Here is a 27,566-nt window from a genome sequence, read left to right as displayed (position 1 = left end):
CAGGTAATTGTTAAAAAGACGAAGAAGTTCTAATGATTGTTCCCGCGAAGAAAATCGTACGGCAGGAGAATAGCTGTCTGTTAAATAAATTACCAGTGATATTCTGTTGAACACAGAATTTGAGTTTATGAAAAAATTGTGCACACCACATCCCGAGCTCGTAATTTCGTCGGAAAATGGCCCGACGTAACACAAAACGTGCCATACGGTTCGAGTAACAGCAAGTACAATATTCGGTCGTGAAAAAGTCGCGTTTCCGCCGTATTAAACTAAACCGTTAAGCCAGAATCACGGTTTTCGCTTCTGGAACTCGAAAACGCGATAATTATCCGTGTAACGAATTAAAAAATGAAAAAGGCTCGGTCAGCCGTGCGGGGAGCGAGAGGTTAGAGGGGAGGTTGGTCTGAACAAAGAGCGAAGGGTTCTCTAAAGAAACGTAACGAGCACTAGTAACCACTGGAATTAATTAACAGCGGCGGAGGCAAAGGAGCACAATCCCGGGCCCGAGTATATTCAACGCGGAAGAATACATTTTAAACACACCACTCGACGCGTCCTGTGCGTCTAGGATTTAAGAAGAACCCGCGCGCGCGCGCGGTAGCTAGTTTTCTAAATACGAAACCGCTGAAAGGGAGCCTTCTAAAGGAATAAAAGATGGGAAAACGAAAAAGAAGACACCGTCGGTCTCTGACTCGTCTTTGCATCTCGTTTCTGTGGAAGAAACTATTTGAATGGGGCAAAGGCAAGAAAAGGAGCGTGGAAAAAATTCGAGAGAAACGATGGAGTGTGTGCTAGCGATGGGACCAACCTCAAGTCTACTCTCGTTTATATCGCCGTATCAAGTTTATTTTGGTACTACTCGTGCTTTATGAATGCATTTATAAATTATTCGTTCGTTGGTAAATCTGTTCATTTACTTATAGACATTCGTATTGACAGGTTCGTATTATAATGGTTAGAGTGGGGATCTTTACGCAGAATAGAAATTTTCAGTTAAATTCGTTCTTTGCAATTTTATAATGTGAGGAAACATTCATGCAAGAAGACATGTGTGTAAACTTTCAAATAAAATTTATGGATAAATCTGTAACATTTTTGACGAACCTGGCAATATGATTATTGAGAAAAAGCTCAACGAGAACAGTGCATTGAAGAATCAATTTCTTCAAGCAGCCTAGATTTGTGTTGAATTTCGTGATAAGCTGATTCCGGAATATTTTTGTGATGCATGTTTGATGCCATCGCTATCGCGAAGCAGCGTGTCGAGGGCAAATTAAAGAGGAACCCGCGAGAACGGAGGAAAAGCGTGGAGCGTGGATCGAGGAGGCTCGGTCCGCGGTCATTAAAAACGCGGGGCCCGTCGTTCCGGCTATTAGAATGACAAATGACGTCGTTGACGATGCCAAATTAGTGCGATGAAAGGACAACAGCTACCGGAGAGGCTGTCTTGACGGGAACTGTACGCGGCGGCATCAGTCCGCTTGTAAAATCTCTGCCAAAAGACGCGGCCTGTTCAGCGGCTCTCCGCGACGGCGAATAAAATATCGGCGGTCCGCGCGCGTTCATCGTTTCACCTTTATTACTGTCGTCCTGCCGGCACTCTAATTTCCAGACGGAAGTACTCGCAATTAACTCCCCCCTTCTTTTCCTTTGGACAATTAACGCTCCGCGAATTCACGGGGAAATAATCAAAGGTGCGCGCTCGTACGCGGATCCATTCATTAAGGTTAAGTAGCGTTTACGGAAGCTCTATCGGTCCCGTATTAAACAGCCAGTGGGATTATCGTAGCATTACGTGGTAATTAGACCGCGATGAACCCCGCCGCTGCTCCAATTGCGCTCTGCGATTTCTTGCTCCATTTGTGTTGATATTATCGTACTCGATCGAATCAATTCCGGGCGACGCGAGCGAGAGCGCTCTCGACGCCTGTGATTAATCCCGTCCGTGATCAATCGATTCTGTTAGGATTAATGTTTACGCTGGGAACGGTGATTCGGAAAGTTTCGCGGAACGCGCCGGTGTTACGCTATCGTTAATACCATCGATTATAAAGATTCTCCCAATAGGGACATGTGTATCGAAATACAATATTCGCGAGCGATGCGGAGGTTGTTGAGCTTTTTCATTGGAAATGGAACCCAGGGCTTTTCGAGTAACTGGGTTTTGTATAGCTTCCACATCAATTGCTTCAAAATTACTCTGAATGCACTAATTTGTTGTCTGTATTTCTTTCAAGAATTTCTGTAAATCGCAAACTTCCTGGTCCTTGAGAGTATCCTATTGAAACTCTTCTTTTAAAATATAAAGATGAATGGCTGAAGATATGAATAGCTGAAGATATGAATGGCTTGTTAATTCATCACTAAAATTGCATAATTGAATAAAATTGAATAAATTTCAGCAGCCAGTAACGAATTAAAACATTAAATGAATTTGTACAGCACGGGGTGAAATTGAATAAAAGAACTTATGGTCTATTTCTGTCTGTTGTTGTTCTTACCAGCAAAAGTCCTTAGCTTCGAAAACTGGTCTTCTTGGTTAATTCAGTCGAAGTTCTTCAACGATGCTATCGCCGTGGGTGATAAGACAGACAGGAATCAGGAATGAGGAATGACAACACGGTTTCGCTTTGCTAAAAGTTTTATTTCGTCCACCCAGGACAGATAGCCTGGTCTGTGTTCGTGTATGCAATGGAAGAGTGTTCTGTACGCGTTATTTCTCTTGCGTGTAAGTCGTGTGTGTGCACGTTACACCTCGTTGACTCGTAGATTTCCCCTACGCTCGCAATTAGTACAATATAATATGTATAGTTTTTATTTTCGTCTATCTCGTTAGCATACAAAAGGATACAGGCACACAAATATCAAATATGCATCCGGTACTCGTTATGCTATTGATCAATTATAATTACACTCACAGCGGCGTCATCGTCCCCTTTTACATTCCCCATCAAACACACACGCATACGCACGCACACACACACACACACACACACACACTCTCTCTCTCTCTCTCCCATTCTCTCTCGCACTTTGTATAATTACCCCCATTCTCTCGTACAATTCTTTCGTTACGCTATATGATACAATTATATACAAAATGGTCGCTGTCCCGCGTTTCGACGGGCGTATTTATAATACGTATTACACATACATGTATAAATTACAATCGCTATATACACTGAGAGATAATGCGGCGCGTTAATAGTATCGGGGGTGGGTGGCGAAAACGTTTCTAACTTGTCGACCCTATTAAACCTATGATATAAACCCGTTGTCGTTGTTTCCAACCCCGTACCTGCTCACCGCCTTCTCCTGCGCTACACTCGCGTGCACCAAAGCAAAACCCCACGTAAACCAGAACCGACTCTCTCTCTGCTCGTTCATATTTATACGATCAATGCCGGTGCAACGCGGGTCAACTTAACAACCTCTCGCTCGGTTACTGAATTCTTTACTCGGCTACCGCGCCACGTACCAATCCCGACGAAACATCGATCCGATTCACTTTACACCGAATGTGTGCACCGACACCGCCACTGTCAACGAGTAACGGGACACGCGTTGACAGTCACACGGAGGAATGTCTGGCACCGTGGCAGAACGTGCCGCTACCTCGCTTTCCTGTGATTATATCAATTACTCGCTTAAAATCAATGGTCCACGATGTTATCCCAATACGTCGAATTTCATTTTTTCGGTGGATGTAGAATTTTTGAATTTATCCTTATTCTTGAATGAAATACAACCTGGTACGGTAAAAGAGTATTCTAAACGCTGTGATTATGTTGAATATAATTCATTTAAATAATGCTGCTTAAATTTTCCTTAATTCTTGGAATACTAATACAAGCTCTGTAGATCACCAAAAGTGACTATTTCATATTACTCAATAAAATAATAAATATTATTGAATAATTCCCCATGAATGCAGCTCTATAATTTCAGTAATCCAAGGAACTTTGAACCCTTGATTTTGACGTATCAGAAATTGGCTCAAAAAATTGCAAACCTTGATTCGATCATTTAGCGTTCATTACCTTCGTGATCAAGTGAACTCCTGTGCAGCTGAAACACATTTTTCCCGTAAACTGAATGGTAAATGGTCCCGGAAAACGGGAATTAACGAAACAGAATAACGTTCCCCGGCTCGAGCGTTCGGTAAAAGATTTCCTCCGAAACCGTAGGATCGATAAATCCAGTTGGTTCGCAAGTTCGACCGTGCTGGTAATCAAGTGAAAGAGCTAGACCGAAGTTTTCTCAGCGATCCGGCGCACCGATACGCGTAGGACCGTGTGCACGGCACACACTTGTGCATAATGCAGCCCGGAGGGCCGGTCGATCAAACGGCACTACGTCCCTCTTTTTTTTTCTCCTCTTTCCTCTTTTCTCTACTCGGTCCTCCCCTCGCAAGTCTCGCGTGTACGCGCACGCACTTGTACGTCGTCGTCGTCGTCGAATAAAAGATGGGCCAGTCGTCCCCCCGTTCCCCAGCAGTGACGGGGCGAGCTTCTTCCCGCATTTCTCATGTCGGATTGAAAAAGGGTTGTAACGGCTGATTTATACCCGGGAGTTCCTCCGGCTGCCTCGGTCTAGCTCCGTGTTTTCTGTATCGTGCGTACCGATGCAGAACCGATCGCGTCGTATCTCGCCGATATCGGTGGACCGTGTTCCCGTATCTCCTCGTATCCCGACGTCGACGGCACCAAGAAAAAATTACGGGGCTCATAAAGGGCGCGCCAGGAAACAGAAGTCGCCGGGAATGGTAATCGTTTCATCGAATATGCAGCGAGCCTGTAGCACGCGGCTCGGAAGACGTCCGCGAGGAATTTCGCTCGGCTGGTCCCGACTCCCAATAAAACCTCGAGCAGACATTTTTATCGAGCGAGCCGTCTCGGCTTTGTCAAAAGTCCCCCGAAATTTGCCAATTGGACATTGACTCATTGGTCACCCTAAGTATTAACAGATCGTTGCATCGAACATGCTGCGAGCCTGCAGCACAGAAGACGTCCGCGAGGAATTTCGCTCGGCAGATTTAACCCCCAATAAAACTTCAAAGAGACATTTTCATATTGCCGTATTATTTTTATACTTAAATTTGCCAATTAGATATCAATTGCGGACACCACAATGGAGGAGCCCTTATGGAATTCTACATAACTCCATTCCTACAAAATAAAATTTTTATACATCAATTGCAAACTATACGAGCTAAGTAAAAATTTATTTTCCTCATTAATGATTTTTATATGTTAAGAATAGTATGTCGACATTGCTAAATTCTTTTAATCTTTTTCCTGTTTTGAATTACACCTACTCATTTTTGTCATAAATGCATAAAATCCGCAGTCTACTAACCACTGGGCAAGGAAAGAGAAAAGAATATTAATTGACTCTTTGGTGTTTAGATAAAATGTGAATGCAACGAATCATATGTTCAACAAACATATTGAATCGATTCGAAACTCCAGGAAAGCGTCCCGTCGAGAGAAAAATACCTAGGAAAGTTTCTAAGTACAGATGTTCCGCGCTATAATGCTGCTTCTGATTTATCGCGGAGACGTGAAATCGCTCGGCAGAGTTCGGACAGCTGATGAAAAGTTACGATCGTTTGATGCACACGAAGACTCTCTTAACACGGGAACGATGTAATTTAAGAATAAAGGATAAAGTTCGGAACTTCTGGGACCGACTTCTCCGAGGAATGATTCTCCGTTGATCGAACGGTTTAATCAGTCAGTTACTAGCGATTTGGCACGGCCAGTAGGCAGAAAAACCAAGAGGATATTTCTTGTTCGGTGGGTATATAGAGGAGGCGAGATCACGGCGCTAGACGAGGTAGCTTTAACGGAACTCGCGGAATAAGCGGCGTTGCAGCAACGATTTAGAACGGCCGTGCGATATCGCCACGATCTCGGTGCACACTTGGCGTTGTCATTGACATGTCGGCAGCATGCAGCTTCGATGCACAAAGGAACCATAAAGTATCGCTAAGAAGTACGCTGTGAGCAGGCACGAGAGTACCTTCCTCCGTCATCTTTATCTACCTCTCCGTGTCGGAAAGCAGCATCGCTTTAACGATCCTCTCTTTCTCTCTCTCCTCTTATTCTCTTTCGCCCCGTTCCTGTCTATCTTTTTTCTCTCTCTTCTCCCGTTTCTTTTCTTCGTTACAATCTAACCCCCCTTGATTCTCTCTACCGCGGGCCCAGTTATTGATTTAATTCTTCCTTAACGTATAGTCCGCGCGTGAACGTCACTCCCTACCGCCTCTGCACGCTTAAGATAAATTGACGATTATTGCCAGGGGGGGGGGAACTTCCTAGGTACTGGAAGTGCAGGAAGTTCAAGGTACTTAATGCTCGGTGCCGGGGTTATTGCAGAAGTTCGGTGAAAAATTGCGGCGCGCGATAAGGATCTCCTATGCTTTCTCTGTTCACGACCGCGTAAAGCCTGTCATCGGAAGCGCGAAACCTGAACGGCTCCGACTATAGCCGGATCGAAGTCAATTGGCCGCTCGAGACCATTCTGAGGAGGCAGTGAATCACGGCCAGACACGATTCCTACTTTTACACCTTGTCAACTCCCCCATTGTTCCACGGAATGACAGCCCGCTCGTAGATTTACGTCAGCGCTGTCGCACACGGAAATTCTCCGACTCGCAGACCGCCGGTCTAGCTCCTGCGCCCCCAAAACTATGCCAAACTGCATTATAACCGTCGAAAACCTTATGAAGAATAGACGGTGTCTGGCTAACAAGTATTCAAAATTCATTTTTAAATCTGAACACATTATTTTATCATATCAATTTGTGTATGAAAATTGTGTATGAAAAGCGAAAATGTTCTGTACCAGTTGCATGAAACAGAAACTTATTTAAAAATTACGGAACTTCTCTGTTGGAGCACATATTGCAATGAGAATTGTATGAAGTCTGAATAAATGCTGTAAGAATGCAATTATCCTTTGAACTTTTGGCAGTATTTACATTCTCTGTAAGGACTTCGTTGTCTCAAATCTGATTTGAAAGAGTTTCAGTCGGACAGCGCTGACATTCCCGACAGCATGAACGGAGCAGCATCGTGCAAAATCAATGAGCTCGAGCGTCCAATCCATTGTCCGAGATCGAAACACATTAAAATCGTTACCCTATCGAAGGATATCGAAGAGCCCCGAAGCAGCCGTTCTCTTATCAGTCCGCCGCCGAATCCTTAACGTAAAGATAGTCGCTTGCGTGTGATATATGTTCTCTCTCTTCCATTCTCTCTTTCTCTCTCTTTCTCTCTCGCGCGCTCTCTTTCTCTCTTCTCGCGTTCGTGAAAATAGTATCGAGAAACGAAAGTAGAATAGAAAAAGGAAACGACGATTATTATTGCGACGAAGTTATTACTTGCCCCCCAACTTAAGGCGCTTGAAAGGAGTGTACAGATGTGTGTGTGTTGCGTATTGTATGTGTTCGTGTGTGTATGTGTTCGTGTGAGATAGAGTGTCCGTGTACGTGTCACGAGGTCCCTAACGGTTATATTTACACTCGAAGCACTCGAAGCAGTCACTCTTACGGTTTACTTTAACATTCTACGTGGCGACGATATCGACTATTAAACACTAAATATACATAGTTAAGTTCCGATCGTTGTAGATGCGACGCGTGCTTTCCGCGCCGGAAACCGGGAACGTCTTCGTCGAACATCTTCGAGCTGCGAATGGGCAAACGTGAACTCATACTCGACAGGGACAGGCTAGAATACCTGAAGACAGATTTCGACCGATCGAGTGCCATCGTCGCGCTATACTGAAAAGCGTCAAGCTTAGGACTTTCCGACAAAAAATGAATCGTGGTCGATCAATTGCTAAGACCTTACGGCGCTCGAACGGTGAAATTAAACCGGATCGAAGTATCCTTCAGTGGTTCGGGCAAAAAAAGAAGTCGATAGATTGCTGGTTCGAAGGAGGTTCAACGAAAAGTCTTCCCATCGATTCACGCGTGAACTCCGACGCGTGTCCTCTTTATAAACCACCGTCGAGCCGATTCGTTCCTCCCGCTCCGCTTTATTACTATTAATTTGCTTAATATATCACAATGTGGTCGATTTTTCCCTTCTCCGCAATTCACCTCACTCCCCCGTTATTCCTTCTGCTCGCTCGTTCTTTACGTACACATGTATTAATTATTGTTTGTCTCATCCCTGTATTGTCGATTCCTTACGTCGGTTAATATCTCGATTTTCCTCGTTGCATGAAGGCGATGTCGGTAAGTGATAGAGAAATAAAGTCGGGCTTATTACAATATATCGTTATATCATACGCTTAAAATCTGCCGATAATACATAATTACCAACCGCTCTTTCTCTTGTATATATATCTATTTATATGTATATATATATTTTGTTTCTCCTCCCGCATTCTCCTTCTCTCTACCGTTCTCTTTCTCTCGCTCTTCTCATCCTCCGCCGTCGTATATGTATAATATGTATATCGCATATATACGCGTGTATATGTATACGTATATAAATTAAAGATTCGTTACGGGGCGCTATATGCTGCAGTAATAAATAATACGTCGAGTATATGTGCGCGTGTGCACAGTCGTGCTACTCCGGACACTCAATTATTTACTTGACATCAGTCTTGTGTGAGGCTGCATCGAAGCTCGCCAACGTTCCCTATATTTCCAGCCAATTTTCATTGCGTTTTCCCTTTTTCTCGCGACTTTCCAAATTAAAGCGTTCTCTGATCTTCGTCGATCACGTTCGACCGGCTGATCGACACCGATCTACGCTATTGATTTTAATCAACGATACGGTCGAATAGAAAAATTTACATACACCTGGCAAAATATATTATCTATAATGACTAGACTGCGGATCTTTGTGCAAAATAAAAAATGTCTACGTCGATTAGACACAGAGGTTACATAAAAATTTCTTCCTCGTTTTAATTATTTTATTGAATCGAAACTAATACGTTGATGTTCTTAAATTTTTTAAATATGTCCACTGCTTTGAATTGTACGTACCAATTTTTGTTATAAATGCATAAAATCCGCAGTCTAATAATGACTATATTACATAAATCGAAAAGCGTATGAATATTTATAAACAGTTGCTATTATATCAACGAACGTCAAAATAAATTTTGAAAGTTTTAGTATGGAAAATGTTGAACAAAAATCAGATTTGCATGAACGAACAAATTCAATCTTCCATCTGGATCGTGTCATAATAAAGTGATATATTCGAGTGTAATACACAATACAAATTATTATGGCACATTAATTGTGTAGAACACTATGAATGATAAGACAGTAATGTCAAATTAATTTTGCTTCGTTTTATTATAATATCTCTTTAAAATAATCTACACTTGTTGTGTAACACCATGCCAGATCTTTTGTAAGAAAATTTGAAACTCACCAAGTCCTGTAGACTTAAGGTACTAACCAAAAATTGGGATTCAATCAATTTTAATCAAAATTGAATGCTTAACGCCAACTTAATTGAAAATGAACTTACTTCCTGAACTCTTTTAGATGATACTGATCCTAATAATGCTCTGCCGAAAGAATTGTGCTATGAACAAAATTAATTTTTGAAGGTACACGAAAAATTGTTTCACCCACATATGTCACACCCAACTTGGCAGTCAACGTGTTAGCGTATTAATCAGTTGACAAAATCAGTAAAATTTTCCAGACAGTTCGAAGCATACCAGGTGTACGTAGTTCTCCATGTTTGATATAAAAGAGAAACGATTTGAAGCATTCCGCTTTGGAATACGGATCGATAGCGAGCTCGATCCGGTAGCACATACGCGCCGAACAGACGAAACCATTAAATCCGCGGACGTCTTCTGGAAATCCGTTCGGTTCGCGCGGCTCCGTTATCGCGGATTTGTTCCGCGCGCGGAATCGCGATAGGAGAACGCGCTTGGCGCGCGCGTGGTTACGCGCCGTGGAAAGAATTGTGGCAGTGAGCGGAAAAACGTTCGGAGCACGCGAGCCCTGTGTGCGTGTACGATATCAACGAAAAATATGACTCTTTTTTTAGGCTGGGTGGGGCCGCAGAAGCCTGTAACTCACCCGTCGCTTGGAATTTAAGAGAGAGTTGAAATAACTTTTTTTTCCGCGTGTCTCGGGGGGAGAAGTCTGCGGAAGATGTACAGGGTGCTCGCTTTATTAGCATTCGGTAGTCCCGACGAGGTAAACTGGTCAAATGTAGAAAAAGCTTCGACATACACTTTTTTGTGCGATAATAGGACAATTCTCGATCAATTGTTAACAACAATTTCGAAACAAGAAGGAGATTTTGCCATGGCAAGTTCTGTCTTCGTGAAAGGCTGCAGAAGGTTTCTAGGTCGAGCCGAATCTCTCTACGTCGTTCGCTTTGTATAATGTAAAAAAGCTACAGCCTCCCATGAACAATTAGATCTCCTTCGTGTTCCTAAGAACGGCCAAAATCGACGAGGGCCAGTGAATTGTTGGATTCAACGAAGCTCCACTTCATTTTGTATTTTACCTCATTGAGAAGCATACGCAAGGTATAGAAATCATTGTTACTTAATAAAACCATTGACAATTGTGAAGGGAATCAAGAAAGTATACTGTAGGAGAGTCCAAATTCTTCTTCGTCGCGTTCCCCCACTTCTGACGGTACGACCGTCGTAATAAATAGTGGGGGAACGTCACCTTCCGCCTGAGCGGAATGAAGAAGTGGGAGAACGGGCCAAGCGTGCCTCGCACGCCGCGAATTGGACAGACCTGCTGTAGCACAAGCGAAATCTTAAATCACCAGATAGCTCCACTGAATTAATATTCATTTGCGACACCACCTTGCGCCTCTCGATTCCGTAATGAAAGAGCGACACGAAATCGAGTGGAAAAGCAATGACGTAAACCTGATACAATTGAATTTTATAACTCAACGAGTGAAACGCGTTTGTCGATCAATATTGTACACGCTCGACCCGTCGAGCCGAAGCTCCGCCGACCCTTACGTGTAAAAAACCGATGGATTGTTTCGCACGGGCGATTCGCGGGAAATATTTTTGGTTCGTGGTCATGCACACCCTGTACTCGGTAAAACTGGCAGAAAATAGTAATCGCGGAGATAAGATGGTCGGTCGGAGCATCGATGCTCGAGGATCGCGGTTGTTCCGAACGTATCGGAGTTTCCAGAAGAGTCGAGACAGCGCTATCGCGCGCCGTCGTTAAACTGATATGCCAATTGTAGTTACAACTCCGGTTTACGCGTCCTCCTACCCGTTGGAAGTAGGTTAAGTCCTCTAGAGCACGTTACTCGAGGTACACCCGCTAGTATTATATGCTACGCTTCGGAAAGTGCGCCGATGGCAGTGTTCGTCGAGAAAGATGTCGATGGGATCGACTGCATCGAATATATCGATTCGCTATACGATCTAATTGGGTGCTTCAAAGTTTGAACGCAGAGAACGACGCGTTCCGATCGCGGAGCGTACTTGTCTCTATTTATTCCGGATTGGTGCAGTCGATTCGAGATATATACCTGTCTTTTTTCTCCTCCGGTTCTCTTGTTTTCTGTTTTTCTCGCTAGTCCTTCAGCATCCACGTTGATGCCTTCTCCATCACGCAGAGACGATCGTTGGTCGAAAAGCGACCAAAGGATCGATCGTTGCGTGGATAATTTAGATTATATTATTTACAGATCGCGTTTCGGTTAGCGAGAGATTGTGACGCGATGTAGAGTCGATTAGAACGCGAAGATGACTCGCGAAGGGTTCGTGGATGCTGAAGGGTTGGGGATCTACCGCGTGACCTCTCTACTTCGAGTGTACGAAACTGCATCGTACCTTTGATCCAGCGGCGTGCCGCATGCATTCCGCAGGGTGCAGGGCTTCTTACGCATATCTGTGCAACGAGTGTTCGCGGCGCTTGCTTCCCCTGCGCTCGCGCTCGGAAATTGGCTCCGGGCTCGGCGGGTTCGAGTACGTCAGATTGCTGGAACCTCGAGGGGGCGGCGCGCTCATCGGCGGCGGGGGCGGAGGGAAAAAGCTCTGCAAGCACGCCTGCCGGAACAACAGAAGAGGAAATGAAACGTGTTACTTTCTGTCTCTGGAATTGCGTGTTGTATTTTTCAGGATACCCTGCTAACGCTACGGCTTCGATAAAATCTGATTAAACCAGTTTTACAATTTTTATGGAAAAGAACGAAGTAGGATTTTTATGCAGGGTAAAAATTGTCCGAGTTAATTGCAAGACATGGGAGAAACATTCAATACATTGAAATTATTGAAAAAATATTTAAAACATGATGAAATCAGGTTAATAAACACTCACCTTCGCGCTGCCCCTTGATGAAGACTTCGAGAATACGCTATCCTGGTCACTGCTTACACTAGGCACGGGCATTGGTACTGCGTAATCGTAAGTGGCATCTGTAAACAAAATCAGATCTTCTTTAACTATACTTTCGAGCCAGTCGAACAATTAGAAAGGTTTGTTAACCTTTCAACCAGGGATGGGAAAATTTGATTTGTCTTTCATAATGAAATAGTCACTCGGTTGAAAGGGCCAAATCGCAAGACCCAGGGGAGATAAAAGGTTGGTAGAATGATTGGTACTCACCAGACTGTTCAACGCTATCATGGAGGTCCTTGTTGTCTAGAACAACAGTACTGTATCCATAGTAAGCTGCGTGCGGCGGTTCCCTATACTTGTTCTCGTGGAAAGGTTCCTGGTACTCGTCGAGCCTGACGTCTCCCAGCAGACGATCGTTCAGATCGCGGGGTAAGGTCGTCAGTTTGGTTCCGGTGTATCGGTCATCGAGCTCCTCGACTCTGTAGGTCATCAACGAGGGATCCTTCTCCGTGGTGCCGTACGCGGACTCCGGAGACAGGTGTTGATGATTGCCCGAGGGTATCGCGCTCTTCGCGCCGAGCGGACTGGCGAAGTTCTTTCTTTGCCTGTGCCGCGAGACGATCAAGAAGATCGCAACAGCCAGCAGGAGGATCACCGCGGTTAAAACGCCGATGATCACCGCCATGTAAGTAGGATCGTCCTGCTTTACGACTGGCACTTCGGCTTGGAGAGGATTGTCACGCGCTGAGATCCGATCCCGCAATCTGGGTGCCTCGGTCGTGGGCGGTGCTTCAGGGGTGAAGTTGCCGTGAGCGACGTCTGGAAATAGCAAATCGACCACTCCTCACTGATCTCGTAACGTACTCGCAATTTCTGCTGAGCCTGTACGGCATTGTGCTCCGAGCTCCGTCGTTTTTCAAGCATTTTTACGTAAATCGCTCGTTTTAACCCTTACGGCAATAGCCGGGCAACCGTTTTCAATCTATCTTCAAAATTCGCTTTACGTTCTCGTTGGAAAGCAGTAAAATTGTCATAGGTTACTATTTTCTTGGATAAATATAAATCGATCTCTTAGTTACGGCGAGACGAAACGCGCGGTGCATAGAAACACTTGGCAAAAATTATTCATATTTTCGATATGGCAAATATTTATTTATTCGCAAACTGCAGCAATCTATTCATTAATGTGTTTGTAAAATATACTCACCGGAATCGAAGGTGATCTCACTGATCATGATCCACCGGGAGGCGAAGCTTAACCTCAACTTGACGAACTTGCCAATTCGATTGTGGAGCTTGATCGAGATGTTCCTCGAGTGCTCGAAGATCCGGTCCTCCACATATGAGTACACGGTTGGATCGCCGGTAAAATACCGGCCACCAACACTAAACATTATGCTTGCTTCGGCAAATACCTGCGGACAGAAAGGGAAGTGTGTGTTTAACAATTTGATCATTCGACCGTGTGAAATATAGCATATCTAATCGAACAAACAGTTAAAATATATGGTACCATTATATTTAATAGTACTTCCAGGTTTATTTGCACTAATATCGTCTCTTAACAATTACATATTTACATGTTTCTTCCTGCGTCTTTCGCAACACTTCGTAAAGGTTCTCGCAGCCAGCAAAACTAAGCCGCTCATTGTGCTTCCTAAACATGATATACCGACTAATATTCAATATTAACTATATCCATAAATCACCATCTGGTGGCGCGAGATTGGAGCCCATGGGATCGAGCGTGCCAGAGAACCCGTCGGATATTAATACATCGTACGATTCCCCGAATACTCGACTATTTATTACGGGATGTAACGAACAACTTTATAGAGGCAACAGTGGGTTGACACCGACGATTCCGATAATTGCTACTCGCGCTTCCAGTCGCAGTCGTAGTCGTAGTCGTAGTCGCGCGGAATGCTAATTCCACTCCGGGAAAATGTAAGATAGTTACGCGCTGGGAATACCAGCCCGGAAACGAAGAGTAGGAAAGCTTGGTCGAGAGGCTGACGCACCGGTGCGGCGAACAAGAGCAAGAGCAAAAGCTGAGAACGGGTGGAACAGTAGCGAGTCTATGGGGGTTCTCGGGGTGGTCTATGGGGGTGAGCGTGAGAGCGTGAGGGCTTGGAAACGGAGATTACAAAGCTGAGATTATCTAACTCTCTTAGCCCCGAAGACGAACGCAACGACGACGCGTATGGATTTTCAAGGGAGCACGGCATCGAAGCCCGCGGAAGCTCGACGGTCTGCGGGAGTATGAGGAAGCCGAGGAAGACGAACTGGCGGCCACGAAACGGCGAGGGCATGTGGGACAGACGAGGAGCGAGACCGGCGATGCTTTGAAGTGCTGTCTTTCAGAAGACGTGTCCTATCCGCGCGAACGAGCGCTTGTTAATAGGAGGGGGCGTTTAGGGGTGGCTGCTACCACCTCGCCCGATCCCTCACCCCTTTCCTCGGGATTCTCATACCTCAGTCATAGACTGCCGACTTGCCAGACTGTCGGTATTGTATTTGAATACGTGGCGTATCTGCTCCTTCGGCTCGTTGCTTGCCACCATTGTGCGTGACGGAGAGAGTCAGCGCACCTAACCCAGGCCAACTTCTCTCTCGCTCTCCTAAGAACCTTCCCGTCTTCCACGAACCTTCCTTCCTTCCTTCCTTCCTTCCTTCCTGCCTTCCTTCCTTCCTTCCTTCCTTCCTTCCTCTTTCGCGAACTCCCCACTCGAAAACCGATGCAGCTGCTTCTGCTGCCCTTGCCTTCGCCACCTCTCGTTTTCTGCCTCTCCACGGCCCTCCATCTTGCCTGGTCTCCGGCACACAATCGAGCCCCGAGCTGGGTAATGAGGCGCTCCATTCAAATAAATCTTGATACCGGCGAGCAGAGTGTTTCGAGGCCCATTACATAGAGATTCGCGCATCAAGCCACGTCGTTCCGGAAAACTTGCGTTTTCTGCGCGCCGAAGTCCGTCTTCAGGATCGGTATACCTTGATCTACGAACCCCGGGGAAAATGCGTGCTTGTGCTCATTTAAATTCTTCGTACCATCGGAGTTTTAAATGCCTTCATCTGTCGAAGACTCATGTTTTACTAAGTTGCTCCGATAAAAGGGCCTCTAATACATTGTGGATTAACCGTGTTTGGGGTCGTTTTGAGCAGAAAAGTGTCGCGAATGTGCTGGTGCAAGTATTATATAAAAAATATTAGACAGAAAAGGTTTATCATTACTTGTTATCCTTCACAGAGGGACGCTTAACTGTGACTGGCAGCTGTTGTCAGTGACAAGAGGTCGAGGAATACACTATCATGATTTAATTAAATGTGTTAGCAAAAGTATAATATAAAACAAGAATGTATGAACTCTTTTTGGACAACTCATAAATGGTATAGAATTTCAAAGAAGCACAATGTGCACACGAAGACCGAGTCACATTAATATGCCAAACGTAGAAGAATAGAACGCGCGGGACACCCAGCGAGAATTTCCAAAACGCATAAAGAAGGAAATGGAACAATATTCTCCGTTTAAAAGCGGGAGCAACCAGCCCGAGATTTCCCGCGACTATCTCGCGATCTCATATAAAAGTAAGATAAAAGTAAAACGGTTCGTTCATTTGAAGCAACCGGGGAGGCAAACCGCGCCATGTTCGTCGTCCATTCTCTGACCCTGTCCACGATTTTTCATCCGACCTCAAAGAAATAAAACGAAACCGAGGTTGCGGGTATTCGGCGAGAACAGCGTCAGGAAATTGCGCGTCTTAAAGGCTGCTCCTTTCTGCAAGGATTGTTTGTTGTTGCGAGCCCCTTTTTCGCCGGCCGATTATGGAACATAGAGAGAGAGAGAGAGGAGAGCGACGAAGAGAGAGCGGGGTCTGGCCAGGGTAATGAGGGGTTCTATTGAAATAAATCTTGATACCGCGGCGAGGCCATTATATAGAAATTCGTGGCCGGAAGCTCGCGGGGCCGGAAAATTTTCACCGAGAAAACGGGCAACACCCAAGCGCCACCGCGGCGACCCCTAGGGCGGCTGTTGTTGCCACCCTGTAAAATCGCATCGCAGAAGACTCACCCCCGCAACCCTCTGGCTCGTTTCCTCTTTCTCTTTTCATCCGTTCGAAACCCAGGGGCCCGGCGTTGTTGCGCCTCGTTACCCATCCTCTACGCCCGACCTTGACTCCGGGTCGTGGAAACTGGATTTCATGGCGTGCACCATCGTTTCAACCCCCTCAACCCTCTTCCTTTCATCCAGCCTCATCCTCCCAAGGCCATGGATTAAAGACTGGCGCGAGATCTTCGCGCACATTTCGCCACGACTTCGCGCCTGGCATTTTTCTCTTCATCTGTACCACTATTTTTCTCTCTCTCTCTCTCTCTCTCTCGTCCTCATCTTCTTTTTTTCTTTGTATCGTCAGCTCTGGCGACTCACCGCCGCAGGCTCTTCCAATTTCCTCCCTGTCGCGCGTGAGCGTCTATCCACATTTTTTCGCACATCCTCGCGGATATTCGGTGAACGATCACGCAGGAAATTTGAAAATAACGCGGTGCCGGGCTCGCGTTCAAAGCGAGCCGCCGATAAGGAGATTACGGGGGAAATTCTATCCTCTAATGGATATCCGTAACAAAGGGAAGTCAGGCCCGATCGATCTCGAAATTAGAAAAATGGACGGGCAAAAGACGACGTTTAACCCTTCGCGGATGGAGAGCTTTTCTCGGTTGTTTCCCGAGGGTTTTTTTTTCTACCGAACGAGATTATGAACTGCAAAGCAGCGTATGAAAGTTAAATGACGGAATACGTGCTGCGTTTAACACATTCTTGCACAATTTTCTTTTCTATCTCGGAACAAGGAAAACACATTTAAAAGACTGGTTCTTCGTTGCTACGTGAAATTGAGTGAACTAAAAAAATTCGTAGGGATCAAGTTAATACTATTTCTGTAAGTTTTTTTTTAGAAAGGTGTATGATGATTGTAATTTAGACGGTACGTCAATGAAAATTTCATACCTATAGCAATCATTTGTGGAAATGTATTTATTTTTTAAAGTTAAAGCAAACAAATAGTTTAATTATTTTAGTAACGATATATTTCTTCCCAGAGAACGATGGTGCAGGATTCAGCTTCTCGAGGAACATATTTCCAATATTTCTAAGTGTAAATGAAAGTTCGTTTGATATTACTTGAACATAATAAATTCTGTAGAGTTTCCGCAAAGGGTTAATGGCTAATTTTAGGAAAATATCTGTTTTTTTTTGTTTGCAGATATTTTAAAGAATTGAATAATAGCGGAGTGGCAGTATTAGTATGAAGTGTCAACATACAGAATTTAAATTAGTCTGTTGTAGAGCCTATGTACGTGACTGTCCTAGGGGCCAAAAATCTGCCCGAGGGTTTATTCGTGGGGATACAAAGATCACGACCCGCAAAGATTGGGGAAGGCTCTAGTTGCTGTTCGTTCTGCTCTGCCTGCCAAATCACGAGCCGAAATCGACCCTCCTACAGGTTACACGCCAAACTTCGTTACTGTCAATAATCATTGAATGAAACGCGAGATTCGCCAAAACAGACTCTTCCAAATTGAGTGGAAAAAGTGATGGAATATTTTTTATGGGAAAATTGAGAATACCTCGACGAAGCATATTACGGATTCTATAACGGCGTGTCGAATTGATATAGTAAGCCACATTTCACTTGTGACATAAATCCTTTGATCCTGTATAAAGTGTTTTCTTGAATATGTTTCATGGAAATTCTATTCAAATATATTCTGCTATGTAAGAGCTAGTTCAGCAAGTCGCGTAAATCATTCAGTACTATCAGATAAATAGCTGCTCTTGAACATCCTCGCAGCTTCAAGTCTATTGAAGGCTAGAGAGTATTACATTACGATCGGTTATTATTATAATTTTGCTGCTTTCGTTCTTAATCTAATGGAGATAAATTGTTACTAGTTTTATTCAACGATATCCTGCAGGATTGTCGTATATGTATGTGTTATCGCCTATATTTTATGATGCAGCTGAATGTTGCTGTTTATTGAAATTAATCGGAATTAAGAATCGCAGTGTGTTTAACAACCAGTTAACAAATCAGTTTATTAGATGACGTGCAATTAAAATTATGAAAAAATTTCGTTTGGTTGGAATCGCGAGGAAGATGATAAAAATTGTGTTTATCATAAGATGATAAAAGTCCTCCAGAAAAACTTAAACATGAAAAACGATTTAAATGGTTTGTGCACCATTGTAGTAGAACCTCGGATAATTATTTAGAAGTGGATCCTGCTCACTGATTTGATGACCTAGAAATACATATGTTCTCGAGGTCAAATTCTGAACAACTTCTCCCTACACATGTTACCGCCTTAGTTTTTTTTAGGTATTCGCAACAAAACTGTTAGGATAACGTAAATAATTGTAAATAATTGCCTCATCCAGCTCGTACCCCCTGTTCGGATTATACTGTGATTATTAGACTGCGGATTTTCATGCATTTATAGGAAAATTGAGTAGATGAAATTGAAAATTGCAGGAAAATTTTGAAAATTGAAGATGTCAATATATGATTTCTCATCTATTAAAATTATTAAGGGAGGAAACAGCATTCTATTTGGTTTCTATTTCTTGCAACCTACGCAGCCAATTTTTATTTTGCATAAAGATCCGTTGTCTAGTGATTATCCACAACTTTTGAGACTGACCTGTACATCCTTGGTGATCTGATTGTTGCAATAAATGTGAACGGCGGAGAACTCCCGAACGTGGTCGAACTCGAACTTGATCTCGAGCGGATGGCCGGATCTGGTGTCGTTCCTCCATCCGACCCATCCCTGGCCTCGATCGTAATCGTAATAGCTCATCTTGAAGTTATCCGGGCCGATCTTGCCGTCGGTCAGCTGTCCGAGGCCGCGCAGTAGCTGGCCGTCCCAGTAGCCGTCATAAGTCGCGTCGTAGAACTCCCAGATACCGCGTTTGTCACCTTGTGGCATTGAGTACGACACGATACCGTCCTTCGACTGACAACCGTACAATTCCACGCGCATGCAGACCGTGCGCTGATGATAACTGTACGGCAAGAACCGAACTTTGCTTGCCCACATCGGCGGTTCTAGCTCGTGCTTCGACTCCAAGTAGGTGTTCGTGTTCCCTTTGATCACCTGCAACAGACAATATCGAGCCACTCGTTACATACTCTGCACAACAATCTGTCTTACAAGATTGACATGATCGAAGAGAGAGTTTATTCTACACTCTTCGAATCATTAACCCTCACAAGAACAATGCAGAGCTGATCACGTAACGCTATTCTTGCTGTATTGCATAACATTACTCGTAGTAAAACAAAAATTCATTGATGAATTACAAGATAATTTACAGAAAATTGAAGCAATCCGTGCACTGGAGGATTAAAACATGTTTCAAAATGAATTACACCTGATCAACTTATTAGACGTAATACCGAATTTACACTGACGATGGGTGGGATACATTATTTATCCAGAATCAGTGAAAAATGTGTCAGATTGATAGAAAGAACGGACAAGGTTTATATTACGTTAATATTACCCATTACGTTACGATATCATCAACAAAAGTACAAAACATAGGCATAGAACAATAAACCACTAAAACCACATACAAATTTTCGATTACACAAACTAGCACATAGTCGAGTACTAAAGTGCCGAAGAGCTGTTCTCCAGTCAGAGATTACAGTACTTAAGGAAAGTATTAAATTCGACGTCCAACGTGCAAACATTCGCTAAAGTGGTCGAATCGGTGAATCGTTCGAATATTTATCTCTACAGCAATTTCCTCCTCCGCAGCGTCACCGGAGGGGATAAGTATGGTTCCCGAAAGGTATCATTAAAATGCCATAAACCATCGATGCCGGGTATCAATAATAAAGATTCGGGCACAGTGCACGCGTGTACACCTGTCGGGATCACGAGCGCGATAAACCACGGTCACGTAAGCGAGCATACGTGAGAATCTCGTGTGGCAGGGTCGAGAAACGCTGTCAAGTTGGTAAGTGGAAAATAAGAGGTCCTTTGTTTCGAAAGGGACGACCCTCCGAGACGCCGCGCCGTCCGAGAAATTCCCGATCCTCCTCCTTGATACACGCGTTTCGGCCTTCGGGACTGAATAGAACAGCCGTTGTTCTATCTGAGAACGCGTGAAACGAGAAATCGCGGCGCCGTGGTATGCCTTAACGACTCGTAATAATGTTCCTAAAAATATTCCCGGCTCCTCCTCCGCCCTGGGGACGCGAAACCGACGGGACAGAGACAATAATTCAGCCCGGATAACATCCAGCTACAAGCAGCCATTCTAGCCTGGTAATTAGGCTGCCGGTATTTATGCAAGTTTAGACTCTCCAGTCTCTTTTCTGACGTTCGAGTCAACTGAATATTTACTATGACTCTGATCTATGATCTTGGCTGATTTTTAGTTTAACAGTCCGCTGGCAATATGGCTCTTATTGATCTCTTATTGTCTTAGGCTTCGAAAATATTGCTGAGGTACTCATTACAGTCTCTAATTAAATATGCTATGTTAGTTTAGCGTTTACGGGACTCATAAACCTATTCTCGTTATTTTTATGATATATTGTACAACAGTGAGTTTCAGTGCTACGGATATAAATCTAGTATTAAATATACTAATATTTAATATAATAAAAGTAAAATGAGAATTCGTCTGGGCCTCAACATCTCGTTATGCTGTCGTAGGCTTAAAGCAAATATTTAAAATTCTTTACGCATTTCTCATTCGTGTGAATACACTTCTAAATATCAATTTAAAAAATTCGAATTCAGGTGTAGCGTTTGTAACTCCGGTTGTCCCGGGATGGAACGGTTCGCTCCGAAATCGATGAACGCCGGTGAAATTCGAAAAGGTCAACGAACGAACGAGTTTCGCGAGCACGTGACGCATCGGAGGAAATTCGTGCGGCTACACCTCGGGGACCACCCGTTGCGTAAATATCCGTCTAATTAAACCGTCAGGCGACTTATCCGTCACGATCTTCCTCGACGACACGGGACTCATCATCAACGGCGGCTTCTGTTCGGTAGCTGTCCGCGGGCCGGGGCTATTCGGGATCAAGAAACGCACGGAAACATTAACATAAAATGGGCGTTGGTGGTGGGCCACGCCCTGCTACGACTTCTTCGACCGGAGGCTTGGCATTTGTCTGCGACGAAATGTGACAAGGAACACCGCTATAGCGAGAGCGAGTTGCGGCAGAAAGGCGGAGACAGGGGGAAGTCTGGATGATTTTTAAGAAACACGATCGTTCGGCCCGACGTTGGAAAAGTCCCGGGATCGCGAGTCATTTCGCGGCGGAACGCGTGGGCGTGGAGATAAATATCGAGATTACTTATTTTTCTTGGAGGACGAGTCGACGGCTCGTAAATGCTGTCGTATTTTCGACCTTTCGCTCGCCCCGCTTTGCCGGGCCACCGCCTTCGGCTTTTCTCGGAATAAGCGAAAAATTTGCAGAATCCTTTCGGAAATCATCAAAGACCTCGCTAAAGTTCCAGCTTCCTTTAGCCGTTTCCAATGGGAATAACGTTCGTTGATTTAAGATCCCACTGCAATTTACGCACCCCGTAGATCCTTCTATTTTAATATTTAACAGCCTCGTATGTATCTATAGCTAGCGTAAAATTCAATATTAATACTCAATAGACTCGAGTAATTGTGCTTTCAGTAATCATGACTTTTACTTGAATGTCTTGCTCTTATGTTTTGTACTATAATTTTTAACGTGGTTTTCTTTCCCTACTTTTATTTTGAAAAATCTATGGTACATAGCTAAACACTTTTTAATAGAACCTTCAACAGCAACAACAATTTTCATTGTGAACTAACAAGTCACCCTCAATAACGTCATCTAATAGTTTCATTTAAGATTGCAATGTGAACGAAAATTTCTATGCTTTCTTTTGATACAGCACAACTATTAAAAATCCTATTAATGGCCGGTAGGTAAACTGAATTAATAATTTAACCATTCTATAGATGTTTCAAAAATTGTTGTTTCATCTTTTATATAAGGATGCGGAATTAATTCATATTGGTATAAACTATATTGCATTTACAGCACAGGTACAAAAGAAACCAGTCTCGTTGCCCCGATTTTGTTCGTCGCCATTAAAACAGGTACACCCCCGCGTATATTGTGCTTACTCTATTACTTCTGCGTCGCGCGAGTGTACACGATCGTAATTTACGTCACGGCTTGTTTCCGCGCACACGTACACAGATGCACGGACTCGGCTGCGACGTCATCGAAATTTTTCCCGACGCCGCGACCGCCTCGGCGATATTTTATTTTCTCATTGGAGCGGGCTTCTTTCAGAACTGTGTTCCATTCGCGGGCATATTTCAGTCTCTTAACGAGCGTAGCTGGCCGGGTCAGTACGGATCACCGCGGCGCGCTCATTAAACACTTGTAACGAAGTAGAGAATGGGAGGTAGTTGTCTACGATGGTTCCGCGGCGCGCAGCGAAATTTCATACGTGTCGGCTCATTGTATTTCACCGTTCGCTAGAGCTTGGCCCGGCCCGCCCGGCTCAGCCCGCCGCGCCGCGCGCCTTGGCCCGACACTAACGCTCTCTCTCTCCACGCGTTTGCTTTTCGATGTGCTAAACATCAGGTAGCAGCGTCGCGGTCGGAATAACGAGCGCAAATAAAACGGTGTCAGCTACCGGTCCCAATTACCGAGAACGTGCCCGGTTCGCTCGACGACGATCATCTTTTAATCGTGTTTCCTTCCGACGCAATCGTGTTTCTGACTTCCAATCGAAAAAGAAACGAACGCGATGCTTGTCAAATAGGGTGGCCCTTATCCTTCGACTTTCGATCTTTTCTTATCTTGCCTGTCTAATATGATAGGAGAATAACGTGGGATATGAAGTGTTTCACCTTCTCTCTGTGCATGGGGTGCAAATGCATCCCAGGTTGACAGAAACGGAAATAAAAAGTTGAGGAATGGAAAATTAAATATTGTATACTTATCTTTTAAAAGTCAATAAAATTTCACAAATACTTATACAGACGAATTTTTTCTTTCATTTTTCTCCAAAAATGTATGGGGTCCAATTACCCCCTGTACACGCTTAACACTAGAATAACAGCACACCAAAACACTAGAACCGATTAAAATGTTTTACCTTACAAAAATGACAAGACTGTATTTGGATTGTGTACAATTTTTATCATAGTGTATGTGCTGGAATAAAGAGATTTATCGAAACATTTTCCGTGGAGGTAGCTGTGTAATTTGAATAGTTGTTTAGCACTTTATATTTTGCAACATAATCGTGTTCTGTTGTTTTGGAAGTATTAGTTTGTTCAATTTCCTTCCACATTTGAAACACATCATTTTGGAGCAAATACAGAGGACTGTAACAATTTAGGAGGACAAAAAATAATCGAATGTTGAAAAATAAGGACCACCCTCTTGTAAAGGCAGACGCTCCTGACAGAAACGGATATGTCATTCTATGCGCGTCGAACAAGAGGGCTCTTGACACTGGTCTAATTTTAATGGCTTCTCCAGCCCTACGCGGATTATTCCATTTCATAATAACCGGGTCAATTTAAAGTTGAAGTGCACGCTATAATTGCCCGCAGCTTGGTCAGCGATTAATTAATTATATTGGTTTCGCGTGAATGTTCCCAACGTAAAGTGCTGCCCCGTTCAGATGTAATATGGTGGGAGATTTATTGGCGTTTATAGTTTTTGAAGTGAAAACTTTTTTAATGAGTCTGATGCGTCACGCACCGAGGTGAAACGCTATTCTCGTCTGGATTTTTTAGTTTCAGAATCACCGACTTGTTACAACACAACTATTAAGATTATTAAGAGAATGAGAATAGACTTTCAACTTTAAAAACTGTTTATATATTTTGCATACAGATCCCCAATTATAAGATATCGAGGACGAAAGTGGACCCAGTGTTTCCACAATGCTTTATTCACAAAAACCGAGTGTTCGATTAGCCCATGACGCGCAGCGCACGGAGAGGTCCAAATATTTTGCCTCGCCACTCCGCAAACCAACCCTCGTTCAATCGATAACGTTTATTGACAAGAGCTGGCCAGTCAATTGACTTCTGCAAATAGACGCAGTTGGTTTGTTTAGTGTAGGACAAAAGCATATTGCTTCATCGGATACAACAATATTTTACCCATCGGACGTCAATGAAAAACTACCATAAACGCGATCGGAAGAGGATTATACAGACAGCCGCCGCAGCGCCGCGCCACTGCTAATACTTCTCGGACTAAACCGCGCGTCATCGCGGAGAGCGTTTGCAATAAAAATACGCCTTTCCTCTCCGGATAAAACGTAAAATACCACCCTCTCTCGGCTCCTACGAGCAAATTACACTCTTGGAATTTTAGCGAAATATTGAACGAGCGGATATATTTTATGGAAACGATTAACTCGGCTAGACCATGAGGTCAGCACCGGGGATCAGCAATTTATTCTCGCGCGCCTGTCTCCGTCATACCAAATACGGTTCAGCTTGAAAATATTAGACGATTCACGATGAGTGTTTTTTTTGCCCTTCTCTTTTTTTCGTCGGTTTCACTGGAGAGAGGACTGTAAACGCCGACCCGTTGACAACCCGCGCTGGTACCACCGACGTTGTCCGGCCGAAGCCGAGCTGTTAGGAGAGATTATTCGTCGGATAAGCCGAGTGTCGTTGTGTAATTAAGCGGGGGACAGCGTGGACCTCGCAGCGGGTGGAAAGAGACACGAATTTCTGCCGGTTTATCCCGTCGACCAAGTTTTTTGGGTGGCCCGGTTCATACGAACCCGGTACCTGTTTCCGGTGAATGTCCAGACGGTAATGAACGCTCGACGAACGACTTCTTTTCACCTAGCACACGCTTCCACGAATAATGACCGCCATCGATTAACGAGAATCTCTCGATTTCCTTTCGCTCTTTTTCGGTCCGGCGTCGTATCCACTCGTTTACTCAATTAGACCGCTTTGTGGGCGAGATTAAAACGAGCCGCGGGAGGCTGCGCGGTTTCGGGACCGTAATCTATTACGAATTCATAAATGTCATTCTTTTAATTTCTCATCCTCGACCGTGCGTCTCTGCGAACGATGTAGGTAATTAAAACCGAGGTTATCATACCAAATTAGATAGTCTGGACGTCGCGTCGGTATTCGGCGCCATTGACCATTGATTTGTCACTCGTAAAACATGTGACGTTGAAATTAAATGTTATGGATTATGCATACTTCAGTGCACGATCGCCGGACGTATATTAATTCCTGGATTGAGATGTAAGCCTGGGAATTTAATTAGACGTTTTAATTAAAATCTTCGGATCTCGAGATCCTCTGGAGAGTCGCAGCCTTATACAAGCTTCGATGTGTTTAATGAACGGAGTGTCTGAGTCGTGGAAATACGTTTCTGTGATACGACAGTAGAAATATCTTACTCATTATCTGGATTTAAATGTATGAGAAAATATAAACACACAGTATGTATTATTCTTTGAATGTCTTCCTCGAAATCTTATTTTTGCACCTCAATTTAATGGTGGACTGTCATTTCATGGAACTGTGTGTGTGTGTGTGTGTGTGTGTGTGTGTGTGTGTGAATGCTACTAAAAATAAATAAATATTATTTTGTAAATACTATCGTCTAAATATTATTCTTGTACCACAATTAAATGGTAAACTGTCATTTTAAAATACAGTGGATGTTACGTAACTAAATAGCGATACAGTACACTCTGTTCGGAATCAAAGACTATACATCGTAATTAATTAATTCTTAACTTTTTCTCCAGCTTTTCACCCTTCACGTTGAACTAAGGCAACTTTAAACTGGCAGGAGAATGCTTTTAGGAACGGAATAAGGTTTCGAATATCGAAAATTGAAACGGACCATTCTCTAGAGAAACATTCTCGCCGACTATTGTTGAGAATATCCAGAGGAGAAGTCGGGTTGCCTCGGCGAAGGAAGCATCCGCGAGGTGAAGGTTATATCGCGACGGTATGCAAATGGAAGCGCGGTCAAAGAAGGGAGGTTAAATTTCGTCGAATCCGACCTTCGTGGGATGCGCGGCGTTGTAGGTTCGAAGGACCTCGACTATTCAGCCAGGTATACGCCTATGTAGGTGAGTCGAAATCGTCTGACCCGCGTGCACGCGACGACTTTCCCTTCTCTCGTTTTATTGATCCACCCTCCTATACAAATAAGCTCGAAGCACCCTCTCTCTCCACGTACTAACTTCCAAGGAAATCCACCTCGTCGACTGGACGTTCACCTCCTTCCTCCTTCTACCACCCTCTCTCCTTTTTCTCGTTCTCTCTCTCTCTCTCTCTCTCTCGCTCTCCCTCTTTCTTCGCCTCCTCTATCCTTTCTGTTCTCGGGAATCACGATCGCCTGGAATAAACGTTCGCGTCGCGTCCGTCGGAAATAAAATAAAAATACTCGAAAATAATGTTATTGTCGGCAGAGCGAAATGACTTATATTGGCTCCGGCGTCGCTCTTCAGAACAAATATCACGAAATAGTGGAAGTTCCTTAGAACTCCACCTAGATACGTGCTCCTTTCCGTTCGCTACCCGCTTTTCCACGGGAAATCATAAAGCCGAGGAAAACTGAAAACAACGTCGCTAAGTCGAGATGATTTATATTTGTTTCTGTTTCGGGACGAGGATGCCGAGAGCGTCGGAATTCAATGAAAATTGTCGGCCATGTCTGACAGCGATTTCCGCTCGAGGGTATAATTTAGACTTCTTTCGAGACATGTCCACGGTCTTCACTCTCTATCCGATTTTGCGCTACGAGATAGACGACGAATATGTTATAAAGTTTGCCTGGCGAAAGTGCACGGACGAAGTTATAGGATTTCAATTACCACTTATCGCGTGCAACATTGATGTTCACAGAAATCTTCAGAAATGTTTGTAAAAAGATTATTTATATATTAATAATTGTACATTCTACTATGCTGAAGAGGACAAGTAAGTTCTTAAGAATTTTTAAGTACTTATATCAATAAAAGGAAACATTACAATTAATAGACCGCAGAATTTTATGCAAAATAAAAATTGTTTGTATTCATTGTAAGATGTAGAAGCTACGTAGATATTTATTTCTTTTCTTAATCATTTTATTGAGTTTAAAATGATACAATAGTAAATGCTTAACATCCGCGGTCTAATAATTAATTAAACATTGTGTGTAAATGT

General features: G+C 43.8%; 1 protein-coding gene across 2 annotated transcripts in view; it reads right to left on the bottom strand.

The window, feature by feature from the left end:
- Window positions 1–2,623: 2,623 nt before the first annotated feature.
- The window catches only part of LOC143212325 (discoidin domain-containing receptor 2), a 157,434-nt gene continuing 132,491 nt past the window's right edge, over window positions 2,624–27,566 (bottom strand). For both annotated transcript variants that reach the window (XM_076430993.1, XM_076430992.1), the window contains 5 exons: window positions 19,028–19,483; window positions 13,536–13,743; window positions 12,596–13,147; window positions 12,308–12,405; window positions 2,624–12,036 (listed from right to left, as the gene is read on the bottom strand). In XM_076430993.1, coding sequence (XP_076287108.1) covers window positions 11,869–12,036; window positions 12,308–12,405; window positions 12,596–13,147; window positions 13,536–13,743; window positions 19,028–19,483 — 1,482 coding nt within the window. In that variant the 3' untranslated portion in view covers window positions 2,624–11,868. The remainder of the gene's footprint in view (window positions 12,037–12,307; window positions 12,406–12,595; window positions 13,148–13,535; window positions 13,744–19,027; window positions 19,484–27,566) is intronic.

Source organism: Lasioglossum baleicum, chromosome 9 (genome assembly GCF_051020765.1).
Source record: "Lasioglossum baleicum chromosome 9, iyLasBale1, whole genome shotgun sequence".
Taxonomy (NCBI): Eukaryota; Metazoa; Arthropoda; class Insecta; order Hymenoptera; family Halictidae; genus Lasioglossum; species Lasioglossum baleicum.
The sequence above is the reverse complement of the archived record's forward strand: the minus strand, read 5'-3'. Positions and strand labels throughout refer to the sequence as shown.